Source organism: Amyelois transitella, chromosome 25, assembly GCF_032362555.1.
Source record: "Amyelois transitella isolate CPQ chromosome 25, ilAmyTran1.1, whole genome shotgun sequence".
In the NCBI taxonomy this organism is placed as follows: domain Eukaryota; kingdom Metazoa; phylum Arthropoda; class Insecta; order Lepidoptera; family Pyralidae; genus Amyelois; species Amyelois transitella.
The window spans coordinates 5,483,476-5,503,779 of record NC_083528.1 but is presented as its reverse complement, the minus strand read 5'-3'; the positions used below and the strand labels follow the sequence as shown (position 1 = coordinate 5,503,779).

The following is a 20,304-nucleotide window of genomic DNA, read 5'->3' as shown; positions in this document are numbered from 1 at the left end:
TCCAGTTTGAAACAAAAAGTAACGTCCGGAAAATAGTGAGAAATTACTAATCAGAGACGATTTCATTTTTCAGAAAGAAATAAATTTTGTTCAGATAAGGTTTTTTTCTACATTATAAACTACACTAACCTGATTTACTGAGGAATATAAAAATTAATTTTAGTATTTTATTATTTTTTGCTCAGACTGAAAAATTCGAGACAAACAGCCAAATATTTTATTTTTTCAATTCGTTACCAAATCAGGTTAGATTACGATTTTTGAGCCGAAATCGCATCGGATTAGTAATAATTGAATTTTCATGGTTGAGGGTTCTGTTGGAGATGGACAGCTTGCTGTGCAGCTTGTTGCGCAGCTTGTTGCGCGGCTTGAGCGGCCTGCGCAGCTTGCGCGGCTTGGATGTGCTGTTGCTGGGCTGCCTGCGCGGCTTGTGCAGCTTGCGCGGCCTGTGCAGCTTGTTGCGCCACTTGTTGCGCCGCAGCTTGTTGCGCCGCCACCGCCTGCTGAGCCGGCGACGGCAGATTAAAGCCAAGCATCCTCGGATCGTGCAACCTTAACGCTTGCTCCAACCTCTGCTCTTGTGCGATTCTGAATGCCTCAACTAATTCTGGCGATAACTGTCCACTCGCGTCATTCGGGGGCTGTGGGGGGAAACCTCCGTTGTGTCTCAAAGGACTGGGTTCGTTCGTGCGGGCCGCTGCCGCCTGTGACACCGCAAGGCGTAAGGCTTCAGCCTGACTTCGTAGTAAAGCTTCAGCTTGCTGGATTCTTAAGGCAGCTTCGGCTGGCGCGGGGGGAGTTTCCGCTGGGGGTTGAGCTGGTGGCGGCTCTCTCGCCAGTTGCTGTCTCATGGCGGACACCAGATTGGCTGCAGCTACCTGGACCGCACTGGCTCCTTCCCCGGGCTGGGCCATCATGTTGGCTGCGGCAGCGGCGATCGCTGCCACTCTCTCGTCTCCGTAGGCTTGGTGTCCATTGTTCGCTGATCTGAGTAAGTCTGTCAGTTTGTTGACCGCGGCACCGGCTTCTGAACCTGCTGATGATGAGAGACGGCCGTTGGATGATGAGTCTGAATGGGCGGGGGATGGTGGAGCCAGGTTCAGGAGGCCTGACCCCCCGGCGGAGGCGGAAACGGCAGCAAGAAGGTCTCTTTCTCTTCTTTCGGCAGCAGCTCTGGAGAGGACGTACTGAGCTGCGAACTGGTGCTTCGGCTCCATTCTCATATGCTCCATGTGGGAGAGAAGACCTGGAAAAGAAGGAGTTCAGTGAGAAAAATAAATATATAAAGGGAAATCCCATAAGGCAGTAGCCCCAAAGATGTTGTAAGTAACTAAGCAATTATATATTTTATAATAAATAAAATACATCACCACCGTAGTCCTAAAGGTCTCGTTGGCCACAAAGTTGAGTTCTAATAGTGACAAGTGTCCAGCCCATCGTCTAAAAAATTAATCCGTTTAAATGACCTTCCCTTGATTTTATTAAGCAACCCTCACATTTTTATTCTTCAATATGATGGAATCTAATGATTCTTAAGTATTATTAAATAGGCAGAAGAAATATTTTTCACCTTAACCTATCGTCTTATGACGTAGGCCTCGAAAATTATTTATAATATCGAGAATTTAATCGATAGACAAACGAAAGTGTACTATTAAGCACGACCACTAGTAAGTAATAAAGTAATTAATTTCACATAACAATAAAACTAGCATAAAATAACAAACCCAACACAGAAAATCTTAAGAACAACATTAAAAAACCAAACATACCACTCTCATGAGTGAAGACAGCTTGGCAAACGGAACAGGGCCACATCCTCAGACTGCTGGTGAGCTGGGTCTCCGGGTGGCACGCCAAATGCTTCCTCAGGGAACCTTCGTTCACGTAATGCTTCCCACAAACGGGACACGGGTGGTTCGCAGTACGCCGCTTGGCTATATAAGGATCAGTTGGTTTAGCTTGAGCTGGATAAGGTGACGTGGCGGGTGGACCTTCACGTCACCAGGATAGGAACGGGTTAGTGGGTTAGGGAGAAAGAAAAAATGATCCGGTTAGTTCCATGTTAGTTCAATGCGCGGAAATGACTTTTGATTTCTGCCTCGTATTTGAAATTTGGGCCAATGATGATTTGAGTATTGATAATGACGATTTAAATTGTGATGATGGTGATTCATTTAATGTTTTGGATACACAAGGCAGTGAATTACATAATTCGTCAAAAGACATTTCGTACCTTAATAAATATGAACTCAATGAAAACCATTAAATAAATTATAACAACTGAACAGTTGAAACTAAAACATTAACCAATTAACGGAACAGAAACGGCAACAAAACCGAGTTGACGTTAGAAAACGGGGAAAACGTAGCTATTAGATACATAAACAAAACATGTTATGATAATAAAGATAGAACGCCATCCGAAGAATTCGTTGTATTTCACACAACCAAGAAATGTTTTGAAAACAGACCAGCCTAGACTAGTCGCTGGAATAACAACAGATCCCTCGGATGGAGTTCCAAACGGCTTATTTATTAAGTTACTAATATTTTATGGAAACGATACGTTTTTGTTTTACCGTTGGATTAAAGAAACCAACACCCCTCATGGCTTCGTGCCAGCTGGAAGCTTTTGCAACGCAAAATGTTTGATTACAAAATGTTTTGTTACTGTTGCTATTATTTAACTGGCACCGACAGCTTTAACGTACAAACTTCCAGTGACAAATCTTACGAACTAGTATTTCTCGTCTGTCAAAGCGTTAGGAAAAAAATAATTGTCACTTATTCTTTATTCGAATTAAATCACAAAAAGATTTAAAATAAACGCTAAGACGAAAGAGATCGCACTTACAATCTAAAAGAAACAAAAAAGAAAATCATCCATAGACAACGTTCTTTTTTCGAACACATTTCAAATTCAAAACCGAACGCCGCATTCGGGAAACTTACTCGCAACGCCGGATGCATTGGGATCTTTATGCGTGTTCTTCATGTGTTCTACAAGTGCTTCGCCACCAAAAACGACTTTGTGGCATATTGGGCAAGTGGTGGCTGTCGCCCCACCGATCATGAGGGCCGCGTGTTGCTGCAAAACACCAAGGTGCAGCTGAAGCTCCTGTTCCACCGGCGTGGTGGCGATGCGGGCATAGCATTCAAAGATTAGCATCATCAAAATAATATACACGAAAATAAAAAATAAAAATTGTCGAGACAAAATTTCGAAAATCATAATAAACAGCCAAAGAGAATTTTGATCGAATTTTTGAACGAAACGTGCACAATGCCAATGGGAATTTCGGTAAGTAATCATAACTGGCCAGACTCCAATTTTGTAGTAACAAAAATAAATAATAAAACAGACAAATGGCGTGGTATTGGCCGCATGTTATCACACATAGATCACACTGTGAAATGTAACTCGTTTAACATATTAAATACCTATGTAATATTAATATACCTAATGCAGTAAAGTTATGTGTCAAAATATTCATTTATTCTTACGGGGTAGACAGTGCCAGCAGTCTTGAAAGATATGTAGATAGGCCACGTTCAACTGTTAGGCTCAAAGATAGAAATGAGATTCAAATAGTGAAATAGTCTAAAAGAAGAATCCCAAGTTCATAAGCTTGTCCCTTAGTCGCCTTTTCCGACATCGCTGGGAAAGAGGTGGTCCTATTCTATTGACAAATTTAAATTGAGCTCATAGACAACAATGCTATTTTTCTGGCTTGAATTTAACTTGATTAATGAAATAAGTTTAAAAATTCAATATGTAGACAAATGCGTTATAAAGTAGATACATATTATAAAATATATTTTTTATTAGAGATGGATACTCTTAAATTGTACACTTAAAAAAAACAATGTCAATTTTTTTTTTACTCAATTTGTTCATAGACAAACTATTTGTAATACTGACCTTGGCTGTATGCGTTCTAAGGCTGCTTTCAGTGGCAAACCCTTTGCCACAAATGTTGCAATGGAAAGGTCTGTTTTTGGCTCTCTCCACCTGGGCATCGTGGTTCCTCAGATGTTGCTGAAGGTTGGACAGTTGGATGAAGGCTCTACCGCAATCTGGCAAGTGGCATTTGTAGGGGCGCTCCCCTGAAAGGTAAAAAATATATTTTAATCACCAATTGAGGCCGTGTGGTTCCCAGCACTAATACAAAAAAGGATAGGACCACTCCATCTCTTTCCCGTGGATGTCGTGAAAGGCGACCAAGGGATAAGCTTATAAACTTGGGATTCTTTTTACTTCTGTTCTGTCACTATGTAAATCTCAATTCTATCATTAAGCCAAATAGCTGAAGGTGGCCTAACAGTCTTTTAAAAATGTTTGTTGGCTCTGTCTAACCCGCAAGGAATGTAGACGTGAGTATATATATGTATGATGCGGCTCATAGGTTATGTTTGGTTGGGATAATGGTCAAATTTTGTGATCAAATATAGCTTCAGCTTTACAAAGAGCTGAATCGTTCTGATATACGAGTAATGCACCCGTTTGAAAATATGACATAATATTTCTTGATTTTACCCGGATGTTTGTTTTCGTGGGATTTTACAAAAAAGAAGCCTTTATTTGATCTCGGGCGAATAGCTATATTCATATAAATTTTTGTCAAAATCGGTCGACCGTTTTAATCATGATAGATAAACAGAATAAAGGTTATTTTATTAGTGTCAAATAAATTATACCTTTGTTGGAGATGCAAAGTAATAGGTATGTGTACAAATACAATGTTATAAATATAAATTAATGAGGCTCGAGATGAAATTATACACGAAGTTATATAAGACATATGGCTAATGCTCAAATAACTAAAATACTTAAGTTATAATTTACATTCGCTAGGAATTCCCAGCTAATTTTATTGATCGATATTTACGATTTGATCGACCTTAGATCTTAGAACTAATAGCACTAAAAGAACAACTTAGTAATAAATTGAAATATAAAATTTAAATGTCAAATGTTTACCTCATTAACGATAAAAAGAATATTTTTTAATGTAGTAACGTAGACTTTTGTAAGAATCTAAAACTATTCGACATAAATTTTACTTGGTGAAAGGACAAGGAAGTTGTTTAGAAACTGAATCCCACGGTTTAAAACCAAATAAGTTTTTAAAATACCATTATTGCGCATAATTGGCATACTAGCGCATTGTACCTAGGAAGGTAAGCTATCGAGCATCTGGGCAAAACTAGTTACCGAGATACTAAGCAACATTCCTTTTATAACTTCTTGTGATTGTTCCAATAAAAACTTAGTTATTCGTAATGAATCAAGTTGATTTAACGTCTTTATTTTATCTATGACACAATTGCTGTGAATTTGTTTAGTGTGTATATTTTTTCCGCTTAAAATTATCCTGGCTGGATAGAAATTTTAAATAATTAAATGTCGAGAAAATAAAAATCGAATTGTCTATGACTCAATTTTGAAATAAGAACATCGAGCGTGGGCCACCGTAACCCGAAAGATTACGCAATCGAACGGTAAGAACCAGTTTCGGTGCAAATCGACACGCGTTCGCGCCAAAATCCTAACCTAACCCAACACGCGAAAGAACCGATGACCGTTCCATTTTTAAAATAAGACCATAATAAAACGAACGCATACTTTTAGCCTGTACTACTGCAAGCAAATGCATAGGTCAATGACTGAGCGCACTCACACACACGCGGTCTCGCACACAGCCAGATTTTAAAATATGAACGCCATTGCTGGGTATCTTTTATACATAGACCTTGTATGTGTTCGTGATTTTGCATGTTTGAGAAGAATGCGTACGTATATGTGCGTTTGTAAGGAAAGATATCGCAGAATTATTTCCTAGATGGTACAAGATATATGGATGTAGGGGAGCGGGGGGCTAGTTGTAACATTTTTTTGTTTCTTGGCTATAAACGCTTACTTGTTTGGTATTTAGGAAATCTAACAGTACTATTCTAATGAAAAACTATTCAACTAATGATTCCAAATAAAATTTTGATCAATCCTGTAAAGACTTCTTGTAGAAACGGCTTTAAAAAAAAACTGACGAGTGTTACAACTTACCCCGCGATAGGGGCTAGTTGTAACAAGGCTTGGGGTAAATTGTAACGTTAGGAATTAAAAACTAGTTTCATATTTTATAACGATTTATTTGGCATAAAAACATAACCCACACTTCTCTAAACCTATTTGGTTCAGACTTTTAAGTTAAATTATTATTTCAACAGAAAAATATTTCAAACATGATTTCTTACTACAGCCATAATAATCTTAACTACTTCAGTAATCTGAATTTTGATTCATTTATCGTATTTAGCATTATAAATCTTCGGCATGTTATAACAAACTTAAACTGCTTAGCTTTATTCTTAATCTAATAGAAAATATTAAAAAAATTACAAAAACATGTTCTTTCTTAAGTAAGTAATCAACCTTTTGATTGACGTAGGTAAAATATGGAATCTATGGTCTTATTTTAGATGGGGAGAACATGTAAGCAAGTACTCAGCTATTTTAGCTTCTTCTTCCTCTTTAAAACCAATCTGGGTTTGACTAGCCGACTGATAAAGATTGGTTACTCTTCTTCTTTTTCACATATCTATATAGCGATACATGACATAAATTTAAACGTTTTGCAGCTTTTCGTACACTGGTTTTATTTTTCAATACTACAGCAGAAGCCAATTCATGGCTTTGGGAAGCACCTTCAGTTTTTCTTTTGTTGTTTCTCATTCTGAAATAGATAGAACCAATGAAGTTCAACAAAAAGTATTCAAAACATGAAAATAATAACTTGTTACAACTTGCCCCGTAAAAGTGTTACAACATACCCCACGGCAAGGTTTTTTGAAATAAAATCTATTTAAAAAATTGGCGCTTACTTGAAATATAAATACAATTACTATGATCACACTAAACAAATGATAAATGTATCTGTATAAATCAACAACTGCTAAACAATTGTATGTCTAAGATAATCAATATTGTGCAAACAAAAAAAAATCCATTACCTGGCTTCATCGGAGCGCCTGCACAGCACCGCTTCCTGCGCCGTCTGGTGGGATACTGATTGCACTTTTATGATAGAATGGGTATTAAATAGGAGGTAAAGTTGGAAATCAAGAGTATATTCTTCCATTATGTAGGTAAAAAATCCATGTTACTACTTACCCCTGTTACATCTAGCCCCTCGCTCCCCTACTTTTGATACGTACTAGAAATATTGCTGGCCCCTAGTCCGGCTAATCGGGTAGTAACGGTTAGATTAGTTTATTTATTGGCACTAAATTTAAGAGCTAGGTTTATTAGGATTTTGAAGATAAAAGTATAAAATACTGCGTTATCCAGCCCTTTATGATGGGGTTTTATTGTTGTTACGGTCTGTGTGCTCTAGGATTTATAGGATTCCTTAGAGTCCTAGTAACAGAATACGCAGGAGTAATCTATGAATTGGCAGTACTAGATAGATTATCTGTACCAACCAATATTTTTTTATTATAATTATATACACAAAAGAACATTCAGAAGCATAAACACAGAAATTGTAGTAAAAAAGTGCTACTTATTTTAATAGAAATCTCTTTCAGTAGACTTGTGAAAGGAGAGATGAAGATAATTAAACACATATATTAATTCCAAAGGCTATCGTTTTATCTTCATTAGGTACTTACATTTGTAGGTAAACTGAATTGTACTTAAACTTTGAATGAAGAAACTGATGAATGGATAAAGAGAAAGTACCTATGCTGGGATCGTACCTAGCAAATGAAAAAAATGTGGTACTTACCTAAGCAGGTATATTTTATTTATTTTATTTTTAATAAATCCCCTACCCTGCTCCTTTGACCTATTTTTACGTTCTCAGTGATCTAGGAAGCATCTGCTACATTAAGTTTTGTCTTTTTTCTTAGATCTAAAATAATTTTCCATGTCTTTTTGATTCAATAATCGATTAAGATGCAATTCTAAATATCATTTAGACGTTAATTTTGTAACTTGTGGTATTATGGTGCTTGATTAAACTTGTTCTTAATTTAAGATGATCTAGGTAGACAATAAAACCTACCTATCTTAATAAATACCTAAGTACTTATAAGCGCGTTACAATTCACGTCTGAAAGAGATTGCATAATGCAACATGGACGCGCATCATCTTATTTATGTTATTAAAATAATATATAGATTACAAATTATTTTTATAATAATATTTATTCATTCTTCTTCTTCCTGACTATAGTCCCGGTTGCATCCTCACCACTCGGAAGAGGAGCCCGGGGTAAGCCCTTGACCATGAAACCTGGTTTTATTGAGTCAGGTTTACACGAAGCGATTCCCGTCTGACCTCCGTAACCTTTGCAGGAGAACCTAACCCGTATTGGATCATATGGTTAGACATCCAGTTGCCTGAATGTGCAGCTATCCTCACGATGTTTTCCCGCACTGTAAGAGAATCGGTTAGTTATCGAACTAATGTACTTAGATTTGAAATAATAATATTTATTTATTATGTTGGTTCAATTTATTTCGCTATAAAATTTCCGCCATAAGTTAAGATTATGTCAAAAGTAAGACTTTTCTATGGATGTACAACCATTATCAAACAAACAATTGAAAATGTTAAAAAGTTACTTAATACAATACCATATACCTAATAATAAGTTCTTAAGTTCTTATTATGTTCAAACCTACAATGCTTTACAAAACGTCCACAGAATAACAATAAGTAACTAACAATTATTATTGAATAAATTTCAAAATAACAGCACAGGAATAAGCCGATAAAATTCTAGATAAAAGAAAGCCATCTAAGCAATAGATTAATCTTGTCTGGCAACATTTCCGGGTTTGCCAGTCTCCATACTATTGTAGCGGTCGGCCATTTTTCAACCTATACAACCTACGCGCTAAACCGACCAATTTAAATCGACCCCCATCTACGCACACATCGTACCGTACAGATACGCGGGAGGGTTCAACTTATACTGGTCGTCTTGTCTATGGATATTTTTGTTATTTCTCTATGAATAAATGTAGGGAAGGGAAAGGCGTTCGCCTTAGCACAGTTTACATGATGCACGATGGCTTAAAGGATGCTCTATGAGCAGATTGAAAATGAATTTGCTGGTTGCATTTATGCTTTTCTAATGCTTATTCCATTTTCCAATTTACTTAAAGTATTTGCTGATAATCAGTTATGTAGTATATTTTCAGGGATATTTAATAATTCTTCAACAGAGTTTAATAATATCTAACGATTGTTATAAATTTATTTCAATGTGGATTGCACTTCAGTTGAATTTAATGGAATTTAAAACTGAAAAAAACGGGTAAATTAAAATAATAATAAAATTTAATTGTATTTCTAAAAAGCTCTCAGAATTCTTACGTATTGAAAATCAGGTCTAGCGTGTTCACAAAGCTAGGCGGTCTAGCCGAAGCCTACGCATTCGATTTACATACAAAAGTACTTCCTTGCAAGTAATACAAGCACCTTTTGACTGGTAACGCGTAGGCATAAAGCATTCTTGAATGCCACAGACATAATTTTAGTTTCTCGGAAAAAATAAAACCATAGACTATTTTCTTATTTATGGTGCTACGACTTTATGACATTTTTCTCATAACAATGTAAGTACTCTTACTCGGAGCTATAATTCCATATTTGAAATTCAAATCAGACGTGTCGATTCTTATGTCATTATGGATTCGAATTATGAAAATTTCAATAAAACTACTACAAGCAAGTATTTTATTTCCAAATTAAAAATATATCTTCAGAAAGCGGAGCGAACACGTCGATTTTAAAACACGAGCCGGCGGCGCGTGCATGTAACGAATTTATTTTTGAATTTGGAACGCAGACATACGCGCCATTTCGACTTGTATAATTCTTGCATGTTTTCGCATATTAATCTTGGCGACATAAAACTTCCTAGTGTATTCAACGATATTATACGAGACGTGCATAAATTACAAGCCTATGTCAAAAATATGACCAATCAATAATTGAATTATTAGATATCCGATTTCAAATACATTTATGTAACTTTTAAGTAAGTACGTAGTTTACTACAAATAAGTTGCCAATTTAAAATTTAATAAAACTTACATTCAGTTGCTAAAGGTTATGACAAAACAGAGTAATATTTTACACGAATGGCTCAACGCTGAATCGAGATTAAGATAATAACAAGTTGCTACCCCATCATTTTAAAGAAGAATCCCAAATTAATACCTAAGCCTGATTGATTTTTACAATCTACACGAGAAGGCACACATTATGTTCTTTCTTCGCTACTAGATTAACATAGAAGCTTCCAAAAAATTAATATGTTTGTTCAGATCCAGAATAATCTGTCGAATACACAGACTAAGTAGGTATAAAAAGTAAGTAAGTAAGTACTTACGTTAGTAATCATACGTTTAAAACATTGAAATATCAAATAACGAACGTTCCAATGCTTTAAATATTCTCCGTACATTACCGGAGCGTACATAAATGCATACATAAAATTAACGCCATTTCGCATTTATCATTTTGCTATCGGAAATTTAAATTATTGACGATTTTGCGTGCACACATGGCTAGTGCATAGGGGGGCGCCCCCCGCCCCCCCAATGGGATGGGGCGTGGGGTCACGCACTCCCGACTCCCCCACCCCAACTATTTTGGGGTGGGCAGTGGGCATAAAAAAATAATGCCCCACCTGCGATCGCGAATTTATTGATATTGGCATTTAAACATATTCCGCGCCGCCATTTTGTCTGCGTTCGATTTTCGAATGTTCAAAATTTTCGTGTAGGTACGTTTCGAATACTTTTTAGCTTTTAAATGTCATAGTGCAAAAAAAAATATTATTTGAAATCAGGAATAATTATTATTTTAGTGGCTACAAATATGTATGGACCACTTTACCACCTCTGCCGTACTTAAGAGTGGACATTTAAAGCAGTAAGTACTCGTATATCAAAGTTCCAAAGTTGTCACGTAAGCACATATCCATAAAAAGTGGTAATGTGAAAACAACAAACAAAATATAATAATTCATGAAAACAGAATAAGAATAATCGAGTTAAAGCAATCAAAGAATTTGCCCGTGAGCCTTCCCACGCCCGAAGTTTTTATCTCGGAATTCTTTTTTCTCTCATTCCCGCTTTCTTTTTTAATTTTCAGCGCGGCGCTATCTCGCGAATGCTTCAGTGGTCAAATAAAAACTTAAGGAGTTCTCACCGAACAAAGAAAGCTGTAGAGACTTAATTACATTATATTTTTTGTTTCGATAATACCTAGAACAGAGTCCGTTTATCTCTCCACTTTGAGCATCCTCAGTTGAAAGGCCGTTAGCTCATATCAACTTACACAGCGTTAAGCTATGGCTTATTTATTTAAGATAATAATTTTTTGATAAGATAGACTTTATCTCTAACGAGGAAGACAGGAGCAATAGTCGATCCCAAAACTCAAAAGTCACGTTTAGCTCGATGTTGAATGACAGATTGTTTAATATCGTGCTCGTGTTGTATATTAAATAAACTTAAACCTCAATAAGTAGTTATATGGAGATTTGTCTGTTCAAATGGTATGGCTCATCCTGAAAGTAAACTTCTCTGATTTTCATTCAGTTAAATAACGATGTTACAGATTTAGGAATGAAAAGATACAAGTATACTAAACAACAGTAAATATACTGTGAATAAGAAAAATAAAAGAAAGAGTCTCCACAGATTTCGAACAATACGCAGTGAAGTTAAGAAAGATAGCCAGCCAGCAACTTCTGAAAAGGGTACAACGTTTCAAGTAGCAAAAAGATTCAAAAGACGTTTAAAAAAAGAACGTTTTGTTCCCGGGAAAAATGCAAAAGGAGGAGAGAAACTTGGCAAGTTTTCCTAGAATCCTACAGCCAGCTTACTCGAGGGTTGCCTGTAACTACTTTTTTGTTTGTTTTTTATCTCAGCACTTGTGCAAAGAAAATACGGTTTTGCGGTAATGTGAATTTGCTAGTCGTATTTAACAATAAATGCACTTTTGAGTGTTATATATAATTTGGGTGAGTAATTTATGTTTATATAAATCACTTTTAAACAAAAAGTGTTACCTACTATAACCAATTACTTTTAAAAAGGTTAGGTTAGATGCTATTAGATAGCTTATGCACACATTTCATCAAAATACGAAATACTATACCTATGAATAAATTAGTAAATACTATAAAGATATTATAAATGACAAGGAATTTGATGAAAATTTGATACAGAGATATATTGACCTCGAGGAAGAATAAAGACTACTTTTTATTGCGAAAATAGAGAGAGAAGACCACGCGGACGAAGATGCGGCAAAGGATACTTTAATATAACTTTGTAACAAATACTTAATCAGGCTTAAATAACTGCAGTGTTTTCTTTTTTGTTAATAATTTTTATGCATAAGTTTACATCATACATATTATACATCATTATTATAAACTTTATAGACAAGGTGTTTATACGATAAAATTTTCTTTAAACCTTTTCCCATCCCTACAAGTTTGAAAGAAGAACTTCTTGATCACTGCCATTATTTTTAATTCCACCGTCAACCCTGCAATTGCAAGTTCAAATCCAAAAAAAGAATGCAGACTGGGGTTTGATTTAAAAATTCATCTCGGGTGTCTCGTTCTAAATTCAAAAGTATTGATATTCTTTGCGAGGGTAATGCAGCATTAAAACGGATTCCGTGAGAGAAAATGCATTTTATTTTTCCTTCAAATAGCGAAACTTTTTTGTCTTTGTATAATGATGAATTAAAGATCCTATCCATTATATTTAAAATTTCATGAAAGAACCAACGGTTCGAAAGAAAATACATTTTTGTTGTTTAGTAAAAAGTTGTTTTTTTTTTGTGGTTGAATGATAAAACTTACAAGTGGTATATTACACTCTATAAAAATCGTTTCTGAAAATTGCGGGTATCGATTTTTGTTATAAGAAAAGTCTTTAAATGGAAAAAATACTGAATAGTGACAACTCAATGTTACGTTTTCATTCTTAATGGGCTAAACGGAGCCTATAGCTTTTAATTAACAAAGCCAGGTTCAACAAAATCTATCTAGATATTAATTGTTTCACTTCTATCAAATTTATATTAATAAAAGTTATTTAACGGTCAAAATTTATTAAAATTAATAATTAATAATAGTTTATAAAAGAGCTAGAATAATAAAGTTTACGAACCGTATGTTGCGGACCCTTTATTTGTCCCAAACTAACCCTTCGACTACCTGTCTTATTGTCTAAACGACCATAGGGTCAAAAGTGTCAATTTGAATTAGATTTTTTGTGCACGCTTTTAATTATTATTTTCTGGCGAATATTGTTTGCAGTTAGTAGCTCAGTAGTATTTGTAATTTGGAATTTAATTCGCTGATTCAATTATTTGCATGTAACCGATTTATTTCTGCGAACTTGCATAGTAAAGTTTATATCTTTAATGGGTTAGACAGGACCTCGGTTTGGTTCACATAAAGTCTGTTAAGACGTACATACATAATACGCTTCTTTTCCGGAGGTCAGTTTTGTAAGCTTTTTAAAAGTAACTAAAATTAAATGCGTAATAATTTATCCGGTTACAAAGAGGTGCTATGATTTTTTTTGTGACTTATGAATTAAAAACTTTGTTTCTTCTTATATTATTAGTTAAAATTTAGACCATTGAATAGTTTTAAATGCGTTATTAGCTTGCATTTTTTTACTGGCAGCATTTGTTTCTTCATTGATGCACAAAAGGGTGAACTCTATGATCAGATACGCTATTATTACCAAAATTCCAATGGACAATGACCTTAAAAAAGTGGCCTGCAGCTGCGTCCATAATGGGCATTTGTTAGCCGATACATCCAAAATAATAGTTTATACGCCATTATTATGCTAATTTTTGCCAAAGCTATTATTTCACAGGTATATCTTCCGGGACAGTTGGACCCCTTAGGAACGCGGTTGAAGGGTTACCTTTTTGTATTTTTGACCGTTGAACGTGTCCAATTTGATAAATTATTGTTTACGAGGTGATATAATTTTATTTTTTTATAGATATATCATTATCATGGCAGATTTACTTTAAAAGTAAAACTCATAAACATAAACTTTTTAAAACAAAGTACGTATACGTACGTTTCGAATAAGATATTGAACGAACAAATCACATTAATCTTTACGTCACAATTTGCCAATTAAAAAAATAATAGCCTCCCGTCTTAATTAATTTAAAAATCTCGCCAAATTTATTCGACCAATTAAAATGCACTGCGTCATTCCCGCGCTAACACATCTCCGATTGTTCCAAAATTGAATTTTAATCACCGATTCTTTGGTCACAATGGCTTCCAGATCGGCCCTTCTAAGAATGCCAAAAAATGAGGGAAAATGGGAAAATTGCTCTCGACAGAGCGAGTTCGATCGTATTGAGTGAATGGGGCCTCCGTAGCAATTATCTCAAGTATCTTTTGAGTTTAAATTAAGTGAAAAAACTTGGAGAGTTTTTATACGGGCAGAGGTTGGATCGATTGGCGGGAAATGTCTGACTTTAAGGTGTGCTTTGTTTTTGGCAGTTTGTTCTCAGTGGTTGAATGTTTATTTTTTCTGTAATAAAGTAAACAAATGAGGGTTTGCAAATTACCTACTTCGTCACCTGACATTACATTACCCACCAACGAATAAATAGTGTTGATTTTCAATAATAAAATATAATTAGAATTTAGCCAAGCACCAATAGCGATAAATAACTTAGGCTAAAGGTCGCCAAAGCCCGCACGCAACAAATGCAGTGTTATATATCTACATATTTTTGCTAAACAAAACCAGTTTCGGTCGGAACGTGCAGTATTGCACAGTCAAGCACCGTTACTCGCATCTGGTACCTCTGATGCAACTTTTGATGCCTATAATAACATAATAGTGCACTTATCCGCAGACACCAAACTATAATCGAGTCCTTTATTCCACACTTAGCGTGAGACTAAAAAAATTCCATGTCTCAATACTAACGACAAAACACATTATTCTTTTTGTCTTAAATAATTAAATTAAAAAAGTTTTGAACACGCAATCCTATTCTTTGTTGCTAATTAAAGAAACAGCTTTGGCTGAATGAAAGAAACGATTTAAGTAGCAAGTTGGGAGTCGAAAAAAACAAAAGACGGGGGATTTGAAAACAGAACGAGAGCGAGTTTGCATGTTCGCGTCAGTCCGTGGGATTCCATTTTTAAATTTTTGAATCATTATAAGTACTTAATGTTCTTTGTTTTTGTAGTCTTTTGTTTTAATGGTATTTTTTTAATATTGTAAGCAGACACATTAGCAGATTATTATTTTATTATCTACCAACCTGATTGCTCAACGAATTAAAAGAATACGCTCAAACATCTGTTGCACACGGATGTTACCAAAAATCCCGGTAAAAAATCAGTACTCTGATATTGATGAGCGTGTTCCGGTTTTACGGAGATTACTTTAAGGAAAAAAGAATAAACTTTATGACCGGAGCCAATCGAGCCATCTGTTGCTGGTTTTTATTTTGAATCGAATTTTGATATCGATTCCATGGTAATTTGTTATTATTGCTGTTTTCTGACGCGTTAATAGCCCAGATGACAGCAACAGAAACTTTACTTTCGTTTTTTTTTTTAAGTTTTCTTCAGTGTTTATGTAATGTGTCTAAACTTTTCATGTCAAATCCAAACCTACATAACCCTGGCCGAGTATTTATTTTTCGTAGCATTTATTTTTTTACTTCTATCTTGTCTATGAAATTTAAACTGTAGAATATTCATTTGCGTATTGCATATTTCAAAAGCAGGAAACCTGTTTTTCTCTAACGATATTGTTTCGCCCGTGTCTCCTCATTGTACTCGGTTAATTGTGATGTAAAATCCGCCATCTTTGTTTTACAAATGGTGTCCTCGATTTGTTGTACCGCCTAGTCTATGGTTGGTAGAAAAAAAACACTAAATAGGTGCTTAACACGGCAACACTAGGTGTGATGTATTGTCTTAGATAGGCTACAGACTGTTAATGAATGTGTTTTTACGTAAATGTTTTGACACACGTAGTTAGTGATAGAAACATGCAGATTATCTGCACTGCATTAGTTTTAATTAATCTTTGTTTTATGCTAATTTGTATTGACTGCTATAAGATTGTACGTTCGTTTTAAAGAATAATAAGAATTTTATCTTTGCTAGATTGTGTTTGTGCTATTGGTATTTACAAATTATGGTGTTAATTTCCAATGTAATATATACCAATGAGATTACAAAACTAGTATTTTCTATTATTCTGCAATGTTTTAAAAGTCACTGATATAATTCTATGACTATAACTTTCAAAACATAGAATAATATATTATGTCGTAACAACTAATATTCCCGCTAAAAATACCATAGCGAAAACTAAATGTATCTGGCAGGTTAGAAACGTCTTAACATTAGGCGAAGGAAAAAAGCCGAACAAAGCATATGGCGTACAATATCTCGGCAAGGGTTGAAAAGAAAAACAAAAAAGGGTATAATTAATATCATCAATTAGTTCATTTCATTGTGGACGTTATAAAAGTAATTTTTTGATTGTTTTTTTTTTTAATAACAACGGTTTAATTAGCGTAACTTTTTGTTCGCGGTTCGTTTCACATTTTATTTCGGTTTAAGTAATTCTTTTTAAATTCTTTAGAACAATGCTGTGTGGTTTAATTTTTGTTATTTTTTAATTAAGATTTCTTTTTTGTGTTTTATTGGTTTATGACTGATTTCGGTAGGTATAATTTAAAAAGTTATAACTGCGTATTTTTTTATTAGGTATACCTAGGTATATATAAACACCACGATAAACAAAACGATGCGCCAAAAACAATCGCAAACAGAATATTTCAAATCTAATTTATAGAATTATCGAAAAAGTGTCGCAATAAAAATATGACAATTAAGAGACAATACTGGGACCAATTTTAATAGCGCCTTAAAAGAAGAAATTTCGTCTTCAATATAATTTCCTAATCACTGGGCCGAACGTCCGGTTCCGGCAAAAAATGTAGATACGACCTTCTCAGAACTAAGTCTTGTTGACATTGGATTATTGTGGACATGTTTCAAGAGTAACAGAAAAGCAGACTACAAATGGGATAAGGCTAGAAAAATACACAAGGTTTTGTATTAACATAATATACATAACATATAATCACTTCTATGTCCCCGCGGGATAGACAGAGCCAACAGTCATCAAAAGACTGAAAGGCCATCAAGTCCATAGAATTGAGATTCAAATAGTGACAGGTTGCTAGCTTTAAAAGCTTAGTCGCCTTTTACGACATCCATGGGAAAAAGATGGAGTGGTTCTATTGTGTTTTGTATTATGCAATTGATATAGGTACGTGTGATTCATAATTAAACATCCCTTTTCCACATTGCAGCATTTTTTTGCGACTTTGCCTTTTTGACATTCACAACTTTCATGCAAGCTCATTGCATGAAAAGAGTTATGAATGTTGATGATGATGCTTATTCAGGTTTTACACCGAAATAAAACTTAAACTTACGTATAAGTTGCATGTTCTAATCTAAATGACGTGGAGCGCCTTCGAAGAATTTGACCTTTTTGGGGGTGGGTATTATAATTTTTCGCTTAAAGCAGTCGAGTTGCGGGTTTGGTCTTATCCTAACTTATATTATAAATGCGGAAGTAAGTTTGTTTATTACCTCTTGACGCTGCTTTATCTACAGAACCAATCTTGGAATTCCGCGTATATCGGAGTTAGGAGTATACCATTCATCCCGGGAAAAACGATAAGTTCCTATGGGATTTGCGAAAAACCTGTATTCTTTAGTAGGTAGAGCTAAATTAGGCCGTAGCTGTGGGCATAATCTGGTTGATCATAAAAATGAAAAAGACATGTCCATACTATTCCAAGGGCAGTGTGTCAATATTTACCCTTAGAAAGAAGGCGGCAAAAAATAAATTAGGCAAAAGCTCATTTCGTCTCAAAAATCGTTGCGACATCTGGGGTCCGGGGTTCGATGCCTGGGAGGGTCGTGATTCCTTTCCTATTAGTATTTGAGTACTTGAGTGGTGGGGAGGTGTGGGTAAGGAGTGGAAGGGTGTGTGGTTAGGTATATTTTATGGAATTAAAAAGGGTATGAATTTTTTTTTTTGCACCTAAATTAAATTAGGCAAAATTCTTCTTTAATTTATGGCAGGGAAATTACAAATACATTAAATCGCGGTTCTTTAGCGGATGGTAGGCAGAGACTACATCTTTTCACTGGCCACTATACTTCTTTCTCTTCATCCACATTCATAACTTTCTTCATGCAAGCTCGGCGTTTCGGGTACCCTTGATTCGACTTTTTGCTAGAACGTCACCGATTCGATCAAGTTATATATATCACCTTCTTATAATATCATACAGATAGATCAATAGTTACAACACTCTTCGAATCTTAAGCTTTAGATACATGATAAAGATTGCATTATAGTTAAAAGAATCAAGATCAATTGATATAGTGTTAATAAAGCATCGTCTTAAAGAAGAATCCCAAGTTTATAAACTTTTCCCTTGATTGGTGTTGTAAACTTTATGGGAAGAGAAGAAGCTAGCAGACACTAGCTTAATTCTTTCTTCGCTACTAGATCATCATGAATTGTCCATTTATCGAGAACATTTATTAAAAAGACGGAACAAGTTAATTTAAATTGAAAATTTCCTAAAAATATAGGTATTTCGACGAAGTTATTTCTTAGAAAAATCAAAAACACTTCGCGATAATCGAAAGAAAACTTTATTAATCGTTTTGATTTTTAGGCGAGGGTTAAAGTTAACCTTTCCTTAACCTTTGGTTTATTTTGTGTTATAAAATTATAGAACTTTTCGTTGCTTCAATTGAAATTTCCGATCGCAATAAAAGAGTCTTTTATATTGTCCATGTTTTAGTGCTAATTCTAAGTGCTTTTTTTTTTAATAATACTTATTTAATGTGACAAGTTTGAAGTATTTCTGTATTACAACTTGGTGCGGGACTGATTTGAAACTGTATTGCTTTTTATCTGCTTTTCGTGTACTCGGGCCTTAGGATTTTATGGATTGTTTACTTTATTTTTAAAGGAAAATGTAAACAAAAATATAGATAATGAGAGGTGCCGACGCGAACTAATTTGAAGGCAAACATTGCGAAATGAAATAAACTCCGATCGGGCGAAACATCCTTTTTTCCATCTCGCCTTCCGCAAATAGGCTGTGTAGTCGGAGCGCGATGTCTTGATGGTTGTTTTATTTGTAGAAAAAAAAAATTATATTAAAAAAATAAGGTAACAGAACAATTATCATTAAACTATGTAAATATTGGAGTAAAACTACTTATAAAAACATGATTACTTACTAAAATTAATTTTCTAATACTTGTAAAAAAATTATAAAACTGAAATAAAAAGTAAACACATTTTGTAATAGAATAATGATCATATAACTAAGTGTTTAAGTTAACATGCCTGTACTAGAAGGCTCTCTAATTAAAATACACTTAACGTTTTATATTTATATTCCTGACAACATTTAGATATGGGAGAAGTTGATATAAAGTTATCAAACAGGATAAAATCTTTTCAAAATGAATAAATAAAAAAAAATAAAGGAAAGAAATATCATTTAATTTGTTCCAATACACGTAAACAAGGATATAAAAGGTCGAAAGTCCTGGTATTCATTGAGCGAGCATTACCACAATACATTCGGTTGATGTCATTATATCAAAAGCAATTAATTGAGAAATGTCTGGCCTATTTCTCTCAATCTGTTACGACGCGTCAGGTTTCTGTTTCGGTATAACATACGGCATACATACATACATAAAATCACGCCTCTTTCCCGGAGGGGTAGGCAGAGACTACCTCTTTCCACTTGCCACGATCTCTGCATACTTCCTTCGCTTCATCCACATTCATAACTCTCTTCATGCAAGCTCGCCGGTTTCGGGTTTACATACGGCATATTAGCTGTTATACGAGTAGGTACTCTTAGTAAACTTGCTGAGGTTATCGATAACTCTATTAAAAAAAAATGTAGTAGAATTATAAATTGCTCGATAGAATTTTTTTTTTTTTTTTTTTGGTAATTGGTTGTAGGTAATGTCGAATTTGAATGCGAAATGTATCCAGTAACAATAGCGGTGACCATCAATAGTATGAATATTTTAAATAATGCAGCTAAGTTTTGGTTCACCGGAGATTTGACAGCTTGAATTTTTGAACGCTTCGATTATACGAGTAGTTATAAGAACTTA

At 34.8% G+C, this 20,304-nt stretch overlaps 2 protein-coding genes across 2 annotated transcripts in view; both read right to left on the bottom strand.

The window, feature by feature from the left end:
- Positions 1–299: 299 nt before the first annotated feature.
- Positions 300–20,304, bottom strand: part of LOC106143478 (zinc finger and BTB domain-containing protein 24) — a 55,439-nt gene continuing 35,434 nt past the window's right edge. Inside the window, exons 6-9 of the mRNA XM_060951594.1 lie at positions 3,926–4,110; positions 2,956–3,121; positions 1,773–1,994; positions 300–1,246 (exon numbers count right to left, since the gene is read on the bottom strand). Coding sequence (XP_060807577.1) covers positions 300–1,246; positions 1,773–1,994; positions 2,956–3,121; positions 3,926–4,110 — 1,520 coding nt within the window. The remainder of the gene's footprint in view (positions 1,247–1,772; positions 1,995–2,955; positions 3,122–3,925; positions 4,111–20,304) is intronic.
- On the bottom strand, positions 5,878–7,196 carry LOC106143479 (uncharacterized). The gene is made up of 2 exons (XM_013345583.2): positions 7,015–7,196; positions 5,878–6,737 (listed from the first exon to the last, which is right to left on the bottom strand). The coding sequence occupies exons 1-2, from the start codon at positions 7,140–7,142 to the stop codon at positions 6,557–6,559; spliced, it is 309 nt and encodes a 102-aa protein (XP_013201037.1). The 5' UTR covers positions 7,143–7,196; the 3' UTR covers positions 5,878–6,556.